Genomic DNA, 23,284 nt, shown 5'->3' on the forward strand with positions numbered 1-23,284 from the left:
TTTTTTGTGAGTGTTTAAGGGGGCTGCTCCCATAAGGTATACATTTACAGCATGTACTGTATATATTTTTCTCATGCTTCTATGGTCAAAAATATTACTAACATCCTAATGTTGCGTTATGTTAAGATACATTCACATAAACATGCACAACAAGTTAATATCAATGAATGAAGCTGCTCAGTTTAAGTCAAGAAAGAAGTTTGGTCAACAGTGAAAAATATAGGCAACCAATTGCATTCAACAAAACATTTAATTATATATTATATCCAGGGAGAGGGTAGGTAAGTTTTCCTTGAATGTTCTGTCTTCAAAGAAACTCATTCGACTTCCTACAGGGAGAGAAAGATGGCAGAAAGCAGGCCAGAAAATGATAAGTGTTCACAATAGCCATTACATTCTTCTAGCGCAGCCGTAGGATGATCTGGAGACCTGGTGGTGAATCAAGGAGCAGTCAAATGCTTATACATACAGTGATAACAAAAGCATTCAAACTCCACACTATAGGTAATTCTATAGTTACTTGAATTTTTGGGTAAGAGCATTCCACTGCCAGAAGCAGACTGTGGGCATGTTTCCACCTGGTGTTAAGATGCGTTTTGGCTGATCTGATCACAAGTGCACGACACTAAATACAGGTGTAAATGGGGTCTAAAACGGTTTGAGTTTGTCCACTTTCGACCACTTCCAGAGGTATTTGAAAATGCATTCAACCGGACTGCTTTCATATTGTAAACGCTCATGTGGTCGAATGTGTTCGAACCGCCACTAAAGACCGTCTACTCTCCGCCTACTGACCTAATGGGTAAACATTATGGGAAGCACGCTAGCTAGATTGGATTTAAACTTTGTTGGCTGAAGACCCAAGTTTGGTTTGAAGATGGAAAAACGTACCAAGCACAATGTTCTCTCACCATTACTGATTTCTAACACACACTCACTCGTTCAGCTGTTCTCACGGCTGTCAGAGCAGAAACAAACACTGATGCTCTCTGTATGTTTTCCTGTCATCTCTGGGAGTGTTCATATGTTAACTGCTCAAGCTTATTTTGTCTATTAAATTGAAAGATCTGTAAAAACCCATACGTTTACCCACCACCTTGAAGAAATCGGGACAGAAGTGGTTGAAAGAGGACAAAAGAGATGGATTAAAACACCAGGTGTAAACGTGTATGTGTCTCCCTCGTCCACTTGTGATCCAATCAACCAAAATGCATCTAAACTCCAGGTGGAAACAGGGCCTGTGTCAGAGCCCAGAGGAGACCGGGTCTGGAGTCGAGTCAAACCCGCTGCTGGACAGAACTGGGAGTTGTGAAGAAAGAGGAAACAGTGTTAAAGTTAATACATTGAAGGACAGATTAAATACACATTTCCAAAACATTTCCATGAGGTTGACATTACAGAAGTGAGAGCACACACCTACAGTTCGGTCCATAACTATTTGGACATTTGTCATGATTTCTGTTATTTTGGCTCTGTTCTCCAGTACAGATAAAATTAAATGAGAAAAAAAATACATATCTATATACAAAACACTATTGTTATTCAAATTTTTATTCTTCCACACAATCACATTATGGAAGAAGCTGGGTGATTATTTTGCTCATCCAAGAAATTATGCAAATAAGGGGAAAAAAATATATATATATATATATATATATATATATATATATATAAATGCTGTCATAGAGGTGTAAATTTAATGATGATTTAGCATTGAGGTCATAGTTTGTGGGGGTGTTTTTGCACTTGTTGACCCATCTGAACACAATGTAGTGAAACATCACCTTTAACTATGACCTCAGTATTGAATTTACACATTTCTGGCTGATTATAAACTTCATTAAAGTAAAATTCATGGCAGAGCTTTTGTATTGAATTAAATTAGATTGTAAAGGTGTTCCTAATATAGTGGCCACTAAGTGTATTGAACCTCCTTACTGTGTTATTCTCTGGTACTTTAATGAACTGGCAACTAAGTGTTGCTAACATTAACAACAAATCTAATAACTGAAGAAAAACGTTGTTTGACAACGAACTTGTAAACGTAAAGGTAAATGTAGCCCAACTGACGTCAGGTTATGGTAGCTAAAGTTAGTGAAGTGTTGGTGACTTAAGCTAGCTGCAATTAGAGTCTAACTAACGTTATTATCTTCCAATAAACATTAACTAAAGCTGGTTACATAAAATATAACTATTGACTAGATTCATGAGAGGTCAGGTAATGCATTCAAATATCAAAAATGCAGTAATTTCATCAACTTACCAGCGAGCGAACTTCGGAATCACTGAAAATGAATGGGGTTCAGCGCTGGAACTATCAGCGTTTGGAACTATCGGCGGCTCCACGACACGCGTTACTTCCGCATTCCAAAGTTCCTATGGAAGTCTATGGGAGTGTCGCAACTCTGTTTTTCAACGGCTCTGGTCGTGACGTAAGGAACGCCGTTTCCGGGTCCAAGCCTCGACTTGTTTCCAGTGCCCAAGGAAGTCGACCGGAAGTTGAAGTCGGCCGCGTGCCGCCATCTTGTAGCAGAACTTCACTTGCGTTAGCATCCCATTGACTCCCATTCATTTTGGCGTCACTTTGACAGCGAATAACTTTACATCTGAGGCGTTTAAAGACTCCATTTGTCCATTATTTATTTCTAAAGATACACGACAATGTATAAAGGGCTCCATTACCTTCTATGTTACATTATGGCCCCGTAGAAACAGTTTTTGTAAAAATAGGCTAATGATTGCGTCATAACCACTCGACTCTCTGTCGCACAGTAGAGAAATTACCGTACAGACAGGAGGAGAAGCTCGCAGGCAATAGTATGCATTAACTTAATATGGCGTACTGGCGTTACATTTTAAAATACTATACAAAATAATTAATCAGAATACTTACTCCTGCTCACTCACGCCAAAGAACTCCCCGCTCAAGCTCGCCGTCTCTGCAAGATTAACGATGGCAGTTTTCACGCACAGCTACTAGAAGATTTACATCTGTCAGACAGGTTGCTGACGTCATCAAGCTTAGTTTGAGTCTGCGCGTCAGAAAAACGGAAGTGCTAAAAATCGCTAAAAATGGGCTTCACTTGTCTCAATTGAGTTCCAATGGGGTCGCTGTGTCCATTTCTTTTACTGTCTATGCTTGTTTCACTTGAGAATGCCATTGACGGCCATTTATGAGCGCTATTTATTCATATTAAACATCAATCATTTAAAAAAGTTAAACATTTTAAATACTTACAGTCTACACAACAGTCTCCGTGCTCACAGCGTCACAGACATTAATATTTTAACGATTTATAAAAGATGAATCATTGTCTGGCCATCTGCAATTTTGGTATGGAGATAAAGGTTATGATTATATTTTTTTGTAGTATTACACCACATCGTGTATGTATATTAGCACCATTTGTTGTTTTCTTATGGTATGAAATAGAGCGTTAGGACCCGGAAGCGCTGCCGCGTGACGTCAGACTTAACAACCGGATTATATAAAAAGTGAAATGGTAGCCTACAAACATGGACCCTTTGACAGAAACAAATGTGTAGGCTACCTTATTTTCCCCGAAATGGTAGGCTACATATAATTTCCTTACGATGTAAATATGACCCATTGAGGGTACAACCAAAGCATTTGTAGGCATACCCAAAATGCTCACAATGTACCCCAACCGTACCTTTTTTTTCTGACAGTGTTGAGTTAGGCAGTTCATTCCACCAGCTTGGAACAGTCAAGGTTTAGGTAGGCTATAGGGGTGCAGAGCCAGTGGTTCTACAGAAAAACTTCACCTTTTGATTGTGCCAAATCACTTTAGAGAGCTTTTTGTCATGCTTACACTGTGACTACCAGCATAATTAGGTTAGCTTTGATAAGAAACAGATATATGCCCATTTGTGATTATTAAAATACATCTGATGCTCCTTTAAGACAAAGAATAGATTAATTACCTTAAACTGGTCCTATTTCATTCTTAAAATTCATATAAACAAATCTTAGACCTAAAAAAAATAGATTAGCAATATGGGCGGCCTTTCCCAAGGGCAACAAAAGCTTGTTGTTCTGCTTTCATAAGATGACGTACATAGTCTCAATCATGTTACAGAGCAGATGCATCACAATTTCTTGAGTCATTTATAATCTCAGCTTTGAACTAATATAAGAGCTTAATAAAACAGTCCATGCAACATTTCTCAAGATTACATGTTTAGTGTAATTTTAACTCTATCTTGTCTTTCTTCCCTTTCTTGCGATTCAAGATTAGAAAAAAAATGACATATTGTATGGTTAGAATTGCAAAGGCAGGTGACATTTCTGCTTCCTGGTTCACCCAAATACATGCCGATTTAGAAATCCAAAGATTTCTGTACATTTCTTCTGCATCCGTTTTCAACTTTGTCTAACCTAACCTACAGTGGTTTTACAGAAAATGGGGAAAACATGAACATTGCAAATATATACATTATTTACACTAGCCTACATTGGAATTCCAGCAATGCAGTTTCTCAACAATAAATAATTATGATTCATTCAATTTCACATTTTAGATGTTCCAAAGGTAGAAATGTGTCAGTATGCACAAGAAACATCAACTTAATGAGAGGTGAAATTGGCCATTGAGTAAATAAATGAGTACAATTTCTCAACTGTTTCACTCTTTTATCAGTTTTATTACCTATTTGCTGTCGAAAATATCATATGGGAAAATATTGCATCATTACAACATTACATCCATACTAAGAAGCAGTTGTCCTCAACTGGGGATTGGGGTCACACAGGGTAAACTTCAAACGTGCTTATAATTATTTAAAATAAATTGTTTAATTAAATTGTATTGATGCATCTTTTTCTGCTCTGAAGAAAAATCATATCTTCATATGCATTTTTACTACATTGTGCAGCTTTAGAAAACAAATCATCAGTTGTCAACAGATCTAAATACATTTTTATAGATACATTTTGGTTTTGTTTACCATGTATTCAAAAAGTTAGAGGTTAGACAAATTCTGCATCTGGATCTAGAACTTAAGAAAACAACCTAGTGAGGCAGTAAAACAACGCATTGTAAATTTATTTATTTATTATTTATGTACGTATGATTTATGTCACTTGAGGATCTCATGATCGCCCACTGCTGGACTGTAGCATCACTTACCTATTCAGGTAAAGCCCTGCCCACAATGACAGCACTACTTGTAGTGAAGAAAAGGCTGGATTCTTGAGCTCGCGTTCACACGGCTTCAGTCAATAAATAAAGACACGACAATATCCTCGGGCACCAAATTATCCAAAGGTTGTTATTTTATCCATTTTTATTTTTATTTTATTTTTCTCTTCTCTTCTCCGTCGCTGTTTTTTGATATTGCTACTCTCGATGATGACTATATAACTTACAGTGAGTTTTTAATCTCCTCAGATGTTCCTGTATGTCCTCCTGTCGTGTGTTGGGATCGTGCAGTGTTTTAGAAGTGGACAGGTCAGCAGAGCGTGTGGATCTATGACGCCGAGTCACGGGTCTAACAGCGCTCAGTCCAGCTCTGCTCCGTACACCGTTACTGCTAACAGAACCACATTTATAGAGGGAGATGAAATCACAGGTGAGGCTGTTCTTCTACACCTGCTATGAGTTTTGTAGGACATACTTTGCGTTTACAAGCTTGCACAGATGTTTCGTTGATTTATATGTTGAGTGTTAATCTAATTACTTATTTTATCTTACCGTAAAATATGTGTTATATTTAGTATGAAATGGAAAAGCGGGCAGCATATAGCATATAACCTTATATCTTCAGTAATGTTGGAAAAGGATCAGAATGGATGCGCATTTTTGGTAATTGGCATACTTGCATTTGTGTTGTCATAGTTTTGATGAATTTATCATTATTCTAAAATGTGTAAAATGGGTAAAAAAAAAAGTGGTTTAAAAATTTTTTTGTGGTAGAGTATACAATATTCTATAAAATATAGAACTATATACTAGAACTGTAGTCTGCTAACTAGACTACATACTAGTAGGCCTAGATGATTGTATATTTAGCTTTAACACTTTAAAAAAAATTACTAACAAACAATGAGCCATACTTCTGCAAAATGTTAACAAATGAATCCATATATTTAACATGACTAATTGCTAATAAATGGTATACTCTACATTATAAATACTATATCACATTAAAAAATATACAGTAAATACTGTACCATACTATGTTATGTAGTCTAATGCGTTCACAATGCATACTGTAATAATACTATACTTAACAATACTATAGGCTACTATTCATTAATTAAAGGGTTAGTTCATCCAAAAATGAAAATTTATGTCATTAATTACTCACCCTCATGTTGTTCTACACCAATAAGACCTTTGTTCATCTTCGGAAGACTAATTAAGATATCTGTGATAAAATCTGATGACTCAGTGAGGCCCGCATCACCAGCAAGAACGCTCCCTTTTTTTATTGCCCTAAACTACTAAAAAACATATTTAAAACAGTTCATGTGACTACAGTGGTTCAACCTTAATATTATAAAGTGATGAGAATACTTTTTGTGCACCAAAATTAACAAAATAATGACTTTATTCAACAATATCTAACGATTTCAAAACACTGCTTCATGAAACTTAGAAGCTTTACGAATCTTTTGTTTCGAATCAGTGATTCAGAACGCCAAAATCACATGATTTCAGTAAATGAGGCATCATAAGTGTTTTGAAACTTCAATAGTTCACATGACTTTGGCAGTTTGATTCACGCTCCGAACCACTGAATCGAAACAAAAGATTTGTGAAGCTTCGAAGCTTCACGAAGCAGTGTTTTGAAATCGCCCATCGCTAGATATTGTTGAATAAAGTCGCTATTTTGTTATTTTTGGCACACAAAAAGTATTCTTGTCGCTTTATAAAATTAAGGTTGAACCACTGTAAACTGTTTTAAATATATTTTAGTTGCTTTCTGGGCATTGAAAAAAGGGAGTGCTCTTGCTGTTAATGCAGACCTCGATGAGCCATCAGATTTTATCAAAAATATCTTCATTTGTGTTCCTAAGATGAACGAAGGTCTTACAGGTGTGGAACGACATGAGGGTGAGTAATAAATGACAATTTTCATTTTTGGGTGAACTAACCCTTTAATGAGAGCTACTGTCAGTAATCAGACACAAATTTCAAGCTTAAAGTTGACCAGTTTACAGCTGGTCATCATTTCTTATCAGTTCAACTACGCTAGTTCAGGGTCTGTCTTCATCTAAGGAAGTTCCACTGAACTGTTTCTTCTTTCTCAGTATCTCTAAGTGCACAATCTGGAGACTTTGAAGGGTTTTTGTTACGAGCAAATCAAATTGGATCGAATAATCCCATTGGCACTTTTACTGTGTTGGACAATGGAACACAGGTCCTCTCCTGCGATGGAGTGGCTGTGAGTTTTTCTGCATTATATATTTATTACATTACTTGCTTCCATAATCATAAACTTGTATGGGATAGCACTGATATATTATTTATGTTTTAATAAAAACAGCATTTACATTTTATTTATTATTTTTTTTATTTTCCAGAATAGAGCAGTTTCTCATACATCAGATACTGAAAAAACTTTAATTAAAGCTAAATGGACGGCCCCAACATCTGGCCAGCTCAGCAATATAGAGTTCAGGTATACATTTTCCTAATTAAATGTATTGTTTTATATTTCATAGTGTGATTTTTAATGGAACATTTTGGATTGTTTTATTTTCTTTCTTTTTTCAGTGCAACATTTGTTAAAAATTTTTCTACCTTTTGGGTCGGTGTCAAGAGCTCTACTGTTATGTTTAATGGTACAGTAACAACTGCAGCTCCGACTGTAAGTTTTGCTTTTTTTCCTCTAAACCATAAAACATAAAATCTAGGAATATAGGAATACATCTCGTATGTTGTTTTATATTCAGCTGAAACTGTTGCTTTCAGGTTCCATCAAACCCTGATTGTGGGACAACCAAAGTCTGCTTCAGTCAGCCCAGCAACTGTGACCCAACTACCAGCACAGGCTGTTACTTCATGGCAGTTCAGGCATCATCTGACCAATCAGAATTGACGATTGAAATGTTTGGCCAGGCTGATGGATATGTTGCCATTGGGTTTTCAGATGACCAGCAAATGGTACACACTCTGTCCCGCTCATGAGATTTCAGCAGGCCCAAATGGAATCTGAAGATCTTTTCTTCTTTATTTGTCTAAAAATATTTAACAAACATTCATGCAGTATGGAATGTGTAGAACTGTGAAAGTGATGGGTGTTCCAAATTCTGTGCACAGATTCCATGTTGGCCTAAATGTCAGTAATGTGTCTATAAACTGCAAACATAAGTGGGTGTCTGATATATTATATTTTTCCTGAGATCCATCTACTGCTGAATCTTGGAGAACTACCTCTGTCAGCACTGACTCATTATTCTGCATTTCTCAGCAAACATCAGCAAAACTCATGTGATTTTTTTTTTTCCCCCGGAACAACGAGACAAAATTGTTTATGTGGTTTTAAAAAATGTTTTTGTATTTCCAGGGCAATGACGACATCTACATCTGTGGTAAGGACATCAGTGGCTTACTCCAAGTGCAACACGCCTTTTCCACAGGAAGAAGTCGTCCAAATATTCTCTCACTGGTACAGATTGCTTCCATTCCTCTAGTGTGCCACCACTTCTTACTATTGTTTGATAAAATATCATCACTCACTCACATATTCTACTTGATTTACAGGGGAATGTGACTAATATCAAGACAGCGTTGACGAATGGAAATATCAATTGTTCTTTTACTTCTCGTAATGCCATTAGCACATCAAGAGCAACGTCCAATAGCGAGTACTACCTCATGATTGCTTCTGGACCCTCCAGTGAAGGTCTGTGGTTTATTGAGCCTGATATAAATTTCTATGTTGTATAAAATCAAAGTCTTGAACAAAAACTGTCAATTGTAATGCAGTGTTATTTTAGTATAATTCTATACTATTACAGTATTTCTTAATCATTTCATTTTTATTTTTATATTTTCAGTTATATTTTAAAATTTAGTTTTAAGTTTTAGTTGTGCTGTTTGCTTTTTTAATTTTTATTAGTTTATATACTGTATATACATTAAATTTCGAGAAAAAACTCGTTAAATTTCGAGAAAAATGTCGAAATAAAATGTTGAGAATAAACTCATTAAATTACGAGAAAAAAGTCGTTAAATTTCAAGAAAAAAGTCGAGATAAAATGTTGACTCATAATTTAATGACTTTATTCTCAACATTTTATCTCGACTTTTTTCTCGAAATTTAACGAGTTTATTCTCGTAATTTAACAACTTTTTTCTCGTAATTTAATGACTTTATTCTCAACATTTTATCTCGACTTTTTTCTCGAAATTTAACGAGTTTATTCTCGTAATTTAACAACTTTTTTCTCGTAATTTAATGACTTTATTCTCAACATTTTATCTCGACTTTTTTCTCGTAATTTAACGAGTTTATTCTCAATATTATACCAACTTTTTTCTCGAAATTTAATTACATTTTTAGCGTAATTTAATGACTTTATTCTCAACAGTTTATCTCAACTTTTTTCTCGAAATTTAACACGTTTTTTCTCGTAATTTAACGAGTTTATTCTCAACATTTTATCTCGACTTTTTTCTCGAAATTTAACGACTTTTTTATCGTAATTTAATGACTTTATTCTCAACATTTTATCTTGACTTTTTTCTCGAAATTTAACGAGTTTATTCTCGTAATTTAACGACTTTTTTCTCATAATTTAATGACTTTATTCTCAACATTTTATCTCGACTTTTTTCTCGAAATTTAACAAGCTTTTTCTCGTAATTTAACAAGTTTATTCTCAACATTTTATCTCGACTTTTTTCTCGAAATTTAACGAGTTTATTCTCGTAATTTAACAACTTTTTTCTCGTAATTTAATGACTTTATTCTCAACATTTTATCTCGACTTTTTTCTCGTAATTTAACGAGTTTATTCTCAATATTATATCTCGACTTTTTTCTCGAAATTTAATGACATTTTTATCGTAATTTAATGACTTTATTCTCAACAGTTTATCTCAACTTTTTTTCTCGAAATTTAACACGTTTTTTCTCGTAATTTAACGAGTTTATTCTCAACATTTTATCTCGACTTTTTTCTCGAAATTTAACGACTTTTTTATCGTAATTTAATGACTTTATTCTCAACATTTTATCTTGACTTTTTTCTCGAAATTTAACGAGTTTATTCTCGTAATTTAACGACTTTTTTCTCATAATTTAATGACTTTATTCTCAACATTTTATCTCGACTTTTTTCTCGAAATTTAACAAGTTTTTTCTCGTAATTTAACGAGTTTATTCTCAACATTTTATCTCGACTTTTTTCTCGAAATTTAACGACTTTTTTATCGTAATTTAATGACTTTATTCTCAACATTTCATCTCGACTTTTTTCTCGAAATTTAACAACTTTAATCTCGAGATGGTTTTATTTTTTTATTATTGCTTGGCCCTACTCCTCTTCCATATATATATATATATATATATATATATATATATATATATATATATATAATATATATATATATATAAATAATCTTTGGCTTTATTTTTATTTTAGTTTTTAGTAATTTTGGTAATTTTAGCACTTATTTTAGTTTTTTTCATTTTTCATCTAATATTTAAATTTTTAATAGTTATTTTAAAACAATAAAACATCAAACAACACTGATGCAATACTTTCATTCTTTAATATATTAAAAGGGATAGTTCACATAAAAATAAAATTCTGTCATCCTATACTCACCCTCATGTTGTTTCAAACTCTAAGGACGAATCAAGATGTTTAGCAGAATTCTCAAAAAGTTTCAATTTACGCAAGGTGAACAATGGAAATTCAGTGAACAATGAAAATTCCTCACAGAAGGCTATCAAATGGCTTCAGAAGTCTGGTGCACAATAAAGTCACTGGTTTGGATCAGAATGAGGGTCAGTAAATGATGAAAGCATCTTTGGTCATTCCTAACTGAAGAATGACCTTCATTTGTAGGTAACATCCAGTTCCACACAACAAAATACGTCAGTAGCACCAAGGCAGATATATTGAATCCATCCCTGGTCACTGGAAGCACTGAAGCATTCCCATCAATCCTTAAAGCCCACGGTGAGTACATCATGATTGACTGCCACTGAATCCACATTAGAGCCTCACATCAGCATTACTGTGGTCTTAATGCTACTGATCTGGTTCAGGTGCCCTGATGTTAATCGCCTGGATGACCACGGGCAGTATCGGGATGATCATAGCACGCTATTTAAAGGGAGTTGCCAAGGGCCACGGTTTTTGTGGTAAAGATTTCTGGTTTATGGTAAGTCTCTATCTGTTTTTACTCTCCTCAAACTGCATATAAATCTTTCGGACTGACTGTACGCAGTCATTTCGCAAATGATGAAATCTGATCCATTTATTCAGATACCGTAGTCAGGTTTTTCTACATTGGTTGCCATATCAATCACCTTCATAATAATCATCAACAATGCCAAGAGGCATAAAAGAGAGTTTCAGCTATCATTGTGTAAAGAGAGAGAATGAAAACTGGTGTTTTTGCTTCTCTTGTTCACATTTTAACCATATTTCAAATCGCATGTGGATTTACGTTTATGCATTTGGCTTTTATCCAAAGCGGCTTGCGTTGCATGCAAGGTATCATTTTTTTTTAAGTTCATGCATTCTATGGGAATCAAACCCATGACTTTGGCGTTGTTAGCGCCATGCTCAACTCTTATGCTTAAAGAGCCCCTGTGGTGAAAATCAAGTTTTTAATATTGTTTATATTCGGGATGGGCATTTTTCCAAAATATTGTATTCGAATATTTGGGCTCGTAAAAAACGAATATTCGAATATTCGTTTATTTAAATGAGGTTAAACGAGAAAGACGTTATTGTTTTATATTCATCAATATTTTGTAATTATTTCTGAACAAGCTTACGATTAGGCAATATACACAACAAGCTTACATTATATCAAGGTTTTCTTTTAGTTCAAAGCATTAAACAATATGTGTAAACAGAAAATATTAAGAACAAAAGCATTTAATATCAAGCAGCGTGAGCGGGAAAAATACTAATAAAGCAGACAGCGCCAGTTATTGTACAACACGTACATAATACAGTCAGTATATGGTTATCGTGTTTATATTGTTTCACATGTTCATGTTGAGAAAAACAATAATATCCACATGCTCGGGTCAGAAAACGAGCCGTGCTGACAGACGTTGCAGAGACACAAATATAATAATAGCCTACATAACTGTGTGCTAAGCTAAGTTTCTAACAGTAGCACTTTGTTTTCTGTTCGTAAATATATCTCCCTCGACGAAACTTAAAGGAAGCATATGTCTCACAATCATTTTGCTATCAGATAAGTTATCATCTTGGCTCACTCAGGGATAACAGCTGCGCTTACCTGTCGTGAATGCAGTGATGGACAGCTGTCTTTCCTCACTCGACGGGTATTTAGATTTCATGTGCTTTCTCATTATGGTGTTGATATTATGATAACTCGGTTTCATTAATTAATTTGATCAAAAGTAATTCCATTTTGTAAGATCATTTTCATCTAAGTAATTCCAAACTTTGCAGACGACAACATTATGTGACGTTAAAATAAAATAAACTTGTTAAACACGCTCCACAGCGCCACCCGGTGCATTTAGTTATAACTGCGAGTTTTAGTGCTTAGGATTTATCATGGATTCACTGCATTTACAGCCAGAAAAGCAACATAGTAAAATTCGAATAGTATTTTTATTTTTCGAATATTAATTACAGAACGAATATTCGACTATTTGTGCACATCCCTAGTTTATATGTCCATGTAGTGTTCTTAATATGCTTTAAGACAAGCCATATGCAAATTCCTTTGTCAACACAATTGCCGAGTATTTTCTCCTTAAAACCACAGTGTACCAAAAAAGTCTCAAAATCATAGTTTGAAACCGCCCTTTTCCTATACTGTCACAATCATGTAGCCAATCCAGTCAATGACATTGTAGAGACACATAAAGGTAACTCACTGTTCCTCTTCTTCTTCTGAATCAGTTTCTGGTTTAAACATATGTGGCTGAATGAAACTGATATTTCCACTTGCCATTGTGTAGCATGTGGTGTGTTTTAGTGGAGGTGGGAACTAATTTCCATATTCCACGTATAATAAACAAAGCAGGGGTGCAGAGTTACATTCAAGCTATTTTAAGGCATGAAGACATTTTCACAAGGGAAAAAAATGTTTAAATATGTTGTTTTGATGATCAAAGATTAGTTTTAAGGGATAAAACTATTGACTGCTACAGCACTTTAAAGGGAACCTATAGACCACTTTGGAGCAGACGTCACAATTACGTCATTTGCAGCTGCGCGCGCATACTGGTTGCAGAAAAATAGCGGTAGCAATTGAAGGAAAATGTGCAAAATCCACAGAATAAAAGAAAAATGTTTTGTTGTGCCTCTGGATGTTGGAATCGGAATGCAAAAAATATAGTCTTCATTTTTAAAGAAAACCATCGTTGAAAACGTCCTTTGAAGATAAATGAGAGGTTTTACAGACTGGACTGATGACACCTGCAAGGATTAGTCTACTATTAAAGCAGGAATTTGATGTAAACAGTAAGTCTACATAATTCACATATGCAGTTCAGAGGACATACATACATAGCAGTTACACGGCATGAAATAATTATAATTAAAATAATTTAAACCTATAATATTTTACATAGATAACTTTTAAACATAATTTTTATTTCACAATTCTGACTTTTTTTTCCTGCATTTGCGTGTTTATTACTCCCAGTTCGGACTTTATAACTCGCAGTTGTGAGTTTATTTCACAATGCTGAGGGGGGAAAAGTCAGAATTGCGGGATAAATTGCAATTCAGAAAAGACAGAATAACGAGTAGGCTATATCTCACAATTCTGTTTTTCTTTGTAAGAAATGTGAGATGTAAACTCAGATTTGCGAGAAATAAAAGTCAGAATTGTGAGATATAAACTTGAAATTAACTTTTTTTATTCTTTTATTTCGTGGCTTCCATAGACTTCTACTGCTCAACTGTCATTTTCTGCAACCAGCTAGGCTCCGCCCACAAAAACCGTCATCGCTGTTTGCAAACACCAAATTGGTCTATTATACCCCTTTTAAAAGTCTTTATTTTGATTTTAGGGTCTACTAGTATAGGTTTTCATTCTTGAATGTTCAAAAAACAATCTTTAGTTCCGGTCTCTATGAAGCCCCTCCTTCTGAAAAGAAATGTGCTCTGATTGGTCACCTGGACCAGCGCGTTGTGATTGGTCAACTGCTTTCTACCGTGTTAGCGTCATTTCCCTTACCATAACTGTGAGTTTCAACACACTATAATGCAACTCAACCAGGCCTCATCACCTTTTTTTTTTTTTTTTTGGCACATGCCTTGGGGCGAGAATTATTTAAATGAGGAATGTTGTGATGTGTTAATTCCTGGAAGAAAACATAAGACTACAATAAAGATATGGAGTCAAATTAATGCCTTAAAGTTTTGCACAAAAATAAAGTTTTGCAAAACAAAAAAAAGAATTGAGCAATAAAAAAATGTTTTGCAAACAAAAATAAAGAATTGCAAAGGAAAAATAAAGTATTGAGCGGAAAAAAATAAGTTTTGCAAACAAAAATAATAAATTGCAAAATAAAATAAAGTAGTGCAAAAATAAAAATATAATCAATTACAAAAATCAATGACAGCTGTAATCCTATTTTATCTTTGCCACATATTTTCCATGCTCAAACCTACTAAATCATTTGCAACGCTCTTTTTATTCTGCGTTTCAGTCAAGCGTGCACTCACTATACCGGTTTTCTTTTGCGCTGCACTTTTCGGTGCGGATCTCTTTATGGCACTGGTTTGACGTGGGGGTGGAGTCAAGAAACGGGGGCACGCCCCCGCGAAACACATCATCGGCAGGAGACGCAGATCGCAACAGAACAGATCAAGCATAGAGACAAAGCGCATTTATTAAACAATCCAACTGTCTCCAGGCTGCCTTCTTGTCTTTTCTGACTCATTACAAAAAACAGAACAATGCCTAAAAGCTGCTGTGTGACAAGGTGTACAGCTAACAAGCTAAAAAACCCAGAAATAATTTTTTATAAGCTGTCGACCCCCAAAAACGAATGTTTAAGGACACAAAAGTGGATACAGGCAGTGAGACAGAGAGCAATGGGTCATATTACTATAAGAAATGCATTGGAGGGGGTCGTAATCGGCGACAACATATGCTAAACAAACCAACAAAAACAAACCATTCATTATTTTTAACCATGTCAAAGAATTATTTCACCTGTCGCCGATTACGTTCCCCTCCAATGCATTTCGCGGGGGTGTGCCCCCGTTTCTTGACTCCACCCCCACGTCAAACCAGTGCCATAAAGAGATCCGCACCGAAAAGTGCAGCGCAAAAGAAAACCGGTATAGTGAGTGCACGCTTGACTGAAACGCAGAATAAAAAGAGCGTTGCAAATGATTTAGTAGGTTTGAGCATGGAAAATATGTGGCAAAGATAAAATAGGATTACAGCTGTCATTGATTTTTGTAATTGATTATATTTTTATTTTTGCACTACTTTATTTTATTTTGCAATTTATTATTTTTGTTTGCAAAACTTATTTTTTTCCGCTCAATACTTTATTTTTCCTTTGCAATTCTTTATTTTTGTTTGCAAAACATTTTTTTATTGCTCAATTCTTTTTTGTGTTTTGCAAAACTTTATTTTTGTGCAAAACTTTAAGGCATTAATTTGACTCCATATAAAGACATTTCTTGGAGTTCAGAAACAGTGCTCACTGATTAACTCCCTTTGGATTGAACTTTGTGCTTTGTACATTTTCAGACCTTTTTTATTCTTCAAAAAGCAACATTACACTCTAATTAATAGGATACCTTACAAAATCAGACTTGAATGTTGGCTGAACCGTATTTGTACAAATGTGGATTTTGCTTTTTTTTTTTTTCCTGTTTAGACTATAAACAATTAAACAGGTTTGTGTTGGATATGACTAAAAAAAATAAATAACATTAAATTAGTTGTCTAGTGCGCTGTCTAAACAAAGCCAGAGTTCTGCCCATGTGGGCCCCTTTATCTACCTCATCAGCTCATTTGTAAAGTGAATTACATGTGTCATGTTGACATTTCTGTTTCATCAGCATGACAGTGGGAACATTTCTTTGATAAAGGATTTGCAGTAATACGTATGTGTGCAATCAGTGCAAGCAAGATAAGATAAGAAGCAAATTATGGTGTGTGAACATCACTCGTCATTAACAACCTTTATGGCATTATATAACGGATTACAGCACATGATTAATTTTATACAACAGTTCTATGAATACAAAGATAATATAGACTATCAATGTACATTCAAAATATCCGATTCTAAATATTTTAATACATTTTCAGTTTGAGTGTGCAAAGCCTGATTTTATGCTTTATGAAATATTGTTGTTAAAAATAACGGTAACACTTTACAATAAGGTTCATTAGTTAACATTAGTTAACATGAACTAATAATGAACTGCACTTATACAGCATTTATTAATCTTTGTTAATGTTAATTTCAACATTTACTAATACATTACTAAAATCTTGTTAACATTAGTTAATGCACTGTGAACTAACATGAACAAACAATGAACAACTGTATTTTCATTAACTAATGTTAAAGGATTAGTCCACTTTCAAATAAACATTGCCTGATAATTTACTCACCTCCATGTCATCCAAGATGTTCATGTCTTTCTTTCTTCAGTCGAAAAGAAATTAAGGTTTTTGATAAAAACATTCCAGGATTATTCTCCTTACAGTTGGACTTCACTGGCCTCCAAATGGTTGAAGATCAAAATTAGCACAGCTTTAAATGATACCGGATTATTTAGCGAAAAGATCGTTCATTTTCTAAAAAAAATATATATATATACATTTTAACCATAGATGCTCATCTAGCTCTTTTCTTCTTCTGCTCTATTAGAATTCTGGCAGTGTAGACACTGCTAAGTGTATTACTGCCCTCCACAGGTCAAAGTTTGAACTAATTATTATATACTTGCACTTGCATATTGTCTATGACAATTTAGTTCAAACTTTGACCTGTCTACACTGCTGGAATTCTAATAGAGAAGAAGAAGCGTCTATGGTTAAAATGTATATAATTTTTATTTTTTTTAGAAAATGACCAATCGTTTCGCTAGATAAGACCCTTATTCCTCGTCTGGTATCGTTTAAAGCCCTTTGAAGCTGCACTGAAACTGTAATTCTTCAACCGTTTGGGGCCAATTTAAGTCCACTATAAGGAGAATAATCCTGGAATGTTTTCATCAAAAACCTTAATTTCTTTTCGACTGAAGAAAGAAGGACATGGACATCTTGGATGACATGGTGGTGTGTAAATTATTAGGAAATTTTTATTTGAAAGTGAACTGAAAAGATTAGTAAATAGTAACGAATGTATTGCTTATAGTTAGTTCATATTAGGTAATACATTAATATTTAACTAATGAACCTTAAAGTAAAATGTTACCAAAATAACTAAATATGGTTTATTTCTTGTTCCACAGGCCCACGTGTCTCTTATGGCCCTGTCAGTCACTGCCACAGCCATCGCATTTATACTGGTGTTTTCTCATGTGCGGGTTTGGAGTGGGGTAAGCTAAAATAAATTGAATTATTTTTTACATAAAAATACAGTAAGAACAGCAATATTGTGAAATATTATTATAATTCAAAAATAACTCTTTTCTATGTTAATATATTTTCAAATGTAATTTATTCCTGTGATGCAAAGCTGAATTTTTGTGGCTATGTAAGTAATGACATGATATTATTAATGACAGACAAAGTAAGGAAATTATATTAAATTCGAATAATTGGCAGTAAAAAACGTGCAGTGAAAACACTTCCACACATTTATATAAAATCCATCTATATAAAGACATTGAGTTTTAAATTGAAATGCTAATTATTTCAGATGTTTGAAGTGAAGTGTTTTGTGCAGACATACTGTAATTCAGTGTTGTATTGGTGTGTGTAGGGAGCTCATCCTGTCCTGGGCTGTTTGGTGATGATCCTCAGTCTTATTCAGCCCATAGTCGCTGCTTTCCGCTGTGAGCCGCAGCATGAGCGGTGAGAGAAACTTCACTTCTCTTATGCAGATAGGACATGGAAAGGCAAGGGGGAAGCATTATTATTAATCTGATGATTTTCTTTGCAGGAGGTTTGTTTTCAACTGGGCCCATTCCTTCATTGCTTTAGCTATCAAAGCCCTCGCAGGTATGACAACAACTTCATTATCTTCATCGACGTCTTCCATTTCCTCAGATGAAAACAATCTCTCTTTTATTCTGTGACACAGTTGCTGCGATTTTCACTGGTTTGGCACTGTTTGAACAATATAAGGAGGATGGATGGATGTTGAAAGTTATGGGAGGTTTTATTACCTGGGAGGCGCTGATGTACATTCTTCAAGATCTTAACATGCGTGCCAAGAAAAAAGGTATGACGCTGCATTCGCTGGTAAAGTTGCTTGAAAATAACAAATGCTGTATTTTGAAAGAAGCATAATGCCCTTTTTAGTTATTAACTTGTTTTTTTTATTTATTTTAAACGCTACACTACCTTTCAAAAGTTTGGGGTTGGTAAGATTTTTTCAATATTTTGAAAGAAGTCTCTTTTGCTCACCAAGGCTGCATTTATTTGACCAAAATTACAGTAAAACAGTAACATTGTGAAATATTAATACAGTTTAAAATAACTGTTTTCTATTTTAATATATTTAAAAATAATTTATTCCTGCAGTGGCAAAGCTGAATCTTCAGCATCATTACTCAATTCATTCCAATATGCTGATTTGCTACCCAAGAAATATTATTCTTATTATTATCAATGTTGAAAACAGTGAAGTCATGATACAGGATTATTTGATGAATAGAAAGTTTGATATTTGATAGCTTACATCTTTTGTAACATTATTAATGTTTGTACTGCCACTTTTGATCACTTTAATATATCCTTGCTGAATAGAAATATTAATTTAAAAAAAAAAAAAAAAAATCTTGCTGACCCAAAACTTTTAACAGTAGTGTATATTTATATTAGTGAATTTTCTCATATTATAATTCATTTTTACTTTTTCTTGGAAATATGATTTTGGAAATTATTATCTGAAAATGTATTATTTAAACAATAGAATGCATAAAAGGTTTATTTCACCTTTGTCATTTTATTTTAGATTCTGAGATTTTCAGTTGTGGATCGGTAAGTCAAACATTAAGACATATGGGCTTAATCTCATTATATAGGTATAATTCTAATAGACTACATATATAAAAGGTGATCTTGTAAAATTTCATGTTTTAAAGTAATATGTTTTATTTTTGTTAGATGAAGCCTGAAACAGTCCTGCTTATCCTGTTTTTGATGGGAAACCTGGCCTTCTTGATATCACTTCTTGTTGGAATAGGCAGATCTTAAGTACAACCAATATGCATCAGCCTTCCTCACTGGTTGGGGCCATTTCTTGATTGTTTTGTTGAATGAGTATGTACCCATGTTATCTCAGAAGTATCTCTCTACACATTATTATTTTTAATTAACATAATACAGGCCCAGTTTCACAGACAGAGCTTAGCCTAAGCCAGGATATTAGGCCTTAGTTCAATCAGGACATTCAAGTAGCTTTTATAAACGTTCACTAGAAAAAAACTGGTGTGCGTCTTGAGACAAAACAATAGCAGTGACATATTTTAAGATACGTCAGTACAAGTTGATTTCATGTAAAACTGCTCAAACATGCATTTTAGTCTAGGACTAGCTTAAGCCTGGTCTGTGAAACCGGGGGATAACATTTATAATATTGCATATTTTTTTCTGTGCTAATACCATTAGAGATTCATTACTGTGCCTTTATTTAAGAAACATAAGTGTTATATATATATATATATATATATATATATATATATATATATATATATATATATATATATATATATATATATATATGTGTTATTTTATAGTTGTTCTTGCAATTACTGTACTGTAAGTTGTTCATTTTTAAGATGGAAGAACAATAGTGAAATCATCTTGGTGTTTAATTACAGAGGACAAAAAATAAGTTCCCAATTGTATTTTATTTTAAAACTTAGAAAACGTTAATTAAAGGATTTAAGGAGAATATTTTAACTTTTATAAGTATTTTTATATCATTGAATGTATGTGTATATATAGACATTACATTGTGATTGTAACTTAAGTGTGCAGCACAAGTTAACAGCACTCAACCACTAGATGGCAGTGTCATAATAGGTATTTTAAAACAACTATGTGACATTTTGTTGTACATTTTTAGACTTTTCAAGGAATGAATAAGAACTCTCTAACTGACATTTATTCAGACATTTTATAGATTAATAAATGGACCATTGTTTACTTTTTGTGTTAATTGGACATGCCTAGATGTACGAATGAATGATTGTGCGACCTTATGGACATTTTTGTCCATTTCAGTTTTGTTTTTTGTTATAAGTGTGCCTTTGTTAATGCCAACTACATGAATTTTGGCTCAGGTGTTTATTTTTATTGGAATTTTAATGTTTTACCCTCATTTCCTTCAAAAAATCAATTTTACTCTCCGTACAAAAAATACTCACACTCAGGACCTTAAGGACAAAAATGTCCACATTGAAACCCATTAAAACTGCAATTTTTTAACCCAGGGCCATTTGACTATAAAATGATACAATATTTGCAAATAGGCATTCATTCTTTTGGCAAAGCTTCAAATTTTACATTTTTACCATTTTTTTTTTTACTAGATTGTGCCATATTTTCAAATTTAGCATATAAAAGAAATACTCGCTTTATTTGTGTTTTCTGCTTATGCATATTATAGTCTATTATAGAGACAATTGGAAAAATAATGCAGCTATAATTGTGTGGTTATGTTGGTAAGGGTGTCAGAGTGTAGTTTGCATGTGTTTACTGAAAATTTAATGTGTGTAATTAGTTTGAAAGAAATGATATTGTACTGGCAATTAAAAATCCCACTCCATGTATGAGTCATACCCTTGGCAGGGTCATGGGCCATGTGAAAACTATGAAAAAGGTCAAAGAAGGTTAATGAGCTTTGAGGTTTTTCTTTTTCAGCCAAACACGCATCTTAACCTTTGATTGCACTTTTTCACTTGTTATTGTTTTTGTACGGAGATAAAAGGTGCGCTTGAATTTGAAGTAGAAGTTCAGAAGACCCTAAACACATTGTTTTAGTTTTCACCACAAGAAAATGCGGATTGTTTAGTCTGGTAGATTTTATACAAAGTTTGAGTTCACACAGGTGTTCTCACAGCCAAACCTATAAATATGTGGTGCTTGAGGGGTTGATCATTTTATTTTTTTTAGAGAGACGTTACTCAGCAGAGGAAGCTCTAAAGCTAGTGTTGCCCACTGACAGTGAGCACACAGGTGCATTAGAAGATGAGGATGTAAAGAAACCAATTTGTAATGCGTTAAAATTCTGAAAATGAATGAATGTTTGGTAATTATGAATAGAAGAGATGCTGATAAAAAAAAACAGTCAGTGAAAGTGGAAAAAAATATTAATATATATAATATTTCTATGACAGTTTTTTGGCATGGAGATTTTTGTCCATTATGGACCTAAGTGTTAGTTTTTGTAAAAAATTTGACACTACATAAAAAATATAAATGCCTCAAAATTAATGTTGTTTTTCTTCATTGACACACCCAAGAATCTAATAAGCAAAGAAAAAAAAATTCTGCTTAGCATTTAGTTTATGAAAATAAACTACTATTTTTAATTTTTTCATAAAAAAACACCTATGGCATTATGTAAACAAACCAGCATTTAAATGGTTACAGTTCTTAAAATTAATGAATGTTTGGTATCTATGGATAGAACAGATGCTGGTTAAAAAATTGACATCAGTGAAAGTGGAAAAAAATATTAATAAATCATATTTTTATGACATTTTTGTCCATTTTGCACCTATGTGTAACTCTTTTTTTTTTGACACACAAGGGTTAACTGAATGACTCAAGTATGATGGAAATCAGAGAAAGACGTTTTGTAAGCTGTTACAGGCCTTTTTATTTTTTTCCCTGTGTCCTAAAGAGCTCTATAAATGCTATGTGGTTTAAGTCAACGTAACATTGTTCACATCCATTTTGTTTCTATAATGTGACCTATTTCTGAGTAAAACAGGATATTATTTCAGTCAATAAAAGTTATTACATTTTGATGAAAGGGTTAGGGTTAGGTTAGGGTTATATATATTTATATAAATTTTAATATATATATTTTAAACATGCACTCAATAATAATTTGCAATTAGACCAGGGTCCTGTTGCATAAACCACTTAGACTAGTCTTAAAATTCAAAAGTCTGTTACATAAAAAGGTAGATTGGTGTAATTGGTTAACTGCAAATTGGTCAAACTAGTTCTTAAGACAGTCTTAATATAGTGACTTAGTTTTTGCAACTGGCCCCAGGAGTGTGTGTTAATGAAAACGGGCTCAATTTTGAACAGTATTTTTACAATGTATGCCTTCACTTTTCCTCGCTGTCTTGATAAAACATTATACAAAGAATGGGAAAGAAAACTCCTAGCTACAGTATATGGGTTGATGTTCACACTATAGTCTTTAGGAACACCCCTCACTCTGGATCTCTGAGGGTGCGTTCACACTTGTCATGTTTGGTTCAATTAAAACGAACCCTGGTGCGTTTGCTCTGTTAGTGCGGTTCATTTGAACATATGTGAACGCTGCCATCTGAACCCTGGTGTGCACCAAACAAGCGGACCGAGACCGCTGAAAAGATGGGTCTTGGTCCACTTCCAAACAAACTCTGGTGCGGTTCGAATGATATATGAACGCAACACGGACCAAAGACAAGTAAACGAACCAAAAACAGGAAGATGAGACCCTGAAAGGACATAATCGTCACACATATTGTTTTTTCTCCTCATAGTCGCGAGTTTGCCCATCACAGGCATCATGATGTGCATCTCCACCACGCAGCAGTCATTTGTGTGTGTGACGGATGGATTCCCGCAGCGGTTTTGACTCCTTTACACATTTTATAAGCTCTTCACGAGTTCTCAGCTGGCCAAAATACCACCATATACTGCGCACACACAACGAGCGCATTTACCTCAGCACACAGCATTGTTTTGGATGTTCGGTATCT

The 23,284-nt window shown here is 34.0% G+C and overlaps 1 protein-coding gene and 1 long non-coding RNA gene across 2 annotated transcripts; one reads left to right on the forward strand and one right to left on the reverse strand.

Moving 5' to 3' along the window:
- Window positions 1-234: 234 nt before the first annotated feature.
- LOC125258037 lies at window positions 235-2,499 on the reverse strand. Its single transcript, XR_007182514.1, has 2 exons — window positions 2,264-2,499; window positions 235-1,299 (listed from the first exon to the last, which is right to left on the reverse strand). It is a non-coding gene; the product is annotated as an uncharacterized LOC125258037 (long non-coding RNA).
- A 2,561-nt stretch (window positions 2,500-5,060) lies between these two features.
- LOC125258112 (putative ferric-chelate reductase 1) lies at window positions 5,061-20,686 on the forward strand. Its single transcript, XM_048174951.1, has 16 exons — window positions 5,061-5,288; window positions 5,412-5,592; window positions 7,277-7,410; window positions 7,550-7,647; window positions 7,743-7,836; window positions 7,941-8,132; window positions 8,536-8,637; window positions 8,733-8,874; window positions 11,048-11,161; window positions 11,251-11,366; window positions 17,639-17,725; window positions 18,112-18,203; window positions 18,292-18,350; window positions 18,433-18,573; window positions 19,309-19,334; window positions 19,461-20,686. The coding sequence occupies exons 2-16, from the start codon at window positions 5,412-5,414 to the stop codon at window positions 19,548-19,550; spliced, it is 1,668 nt and encodes a 555-aa protein (XP_048030908.1). The 5' UTR covers window positions 5,061-5,288; the 3' UTR covers window positions 19,551-20,686.
- The last annotated feature ends 2,598 nt before the right edge of the window (window positions 20,687-23,284 follow it).

The sequence above is a fragment of the Megalobrama amblycephala genome, linkage group LG22 (genome assembly GCF_018812025.1).
Source record: "Megalobrama amblycephala isolate DHTTF-2021 linkage group LG22, ASM1881202v1, whole genome shotgun sequence".
NCBI lineage: Eukaryota > Metazoa > Chordata > Actinopteri > Cypriniformes > Xenocyprididae > Megalobrama > Megalobrama amblycephala.

Bases quoted from the DNA above. Each gene is read 5' to 3' on its own strand.
- LOC125258112 (XM_048174951.1), top strand. From the start codon at position 5,412: ATGTTCCTGTATGTCCTCCTGTCGTGTGTTGGGATCGTGCAGTGTTTT. The intron at 5,593-7,276 runs GTGAGGCTGTTC...CTTCTTTCTCAG, and splicing joins AGAGGGAGATGAAATCACAG to TATCTCTAAGTGCACAATCT. The intron at 11,162-11,250 runs GTGAGTACATCA...GATCTGGTTCAG, and splicing joins ATCAATCCTTAAAGCCCACG to GTGCCCTGATGTTAATCGCC.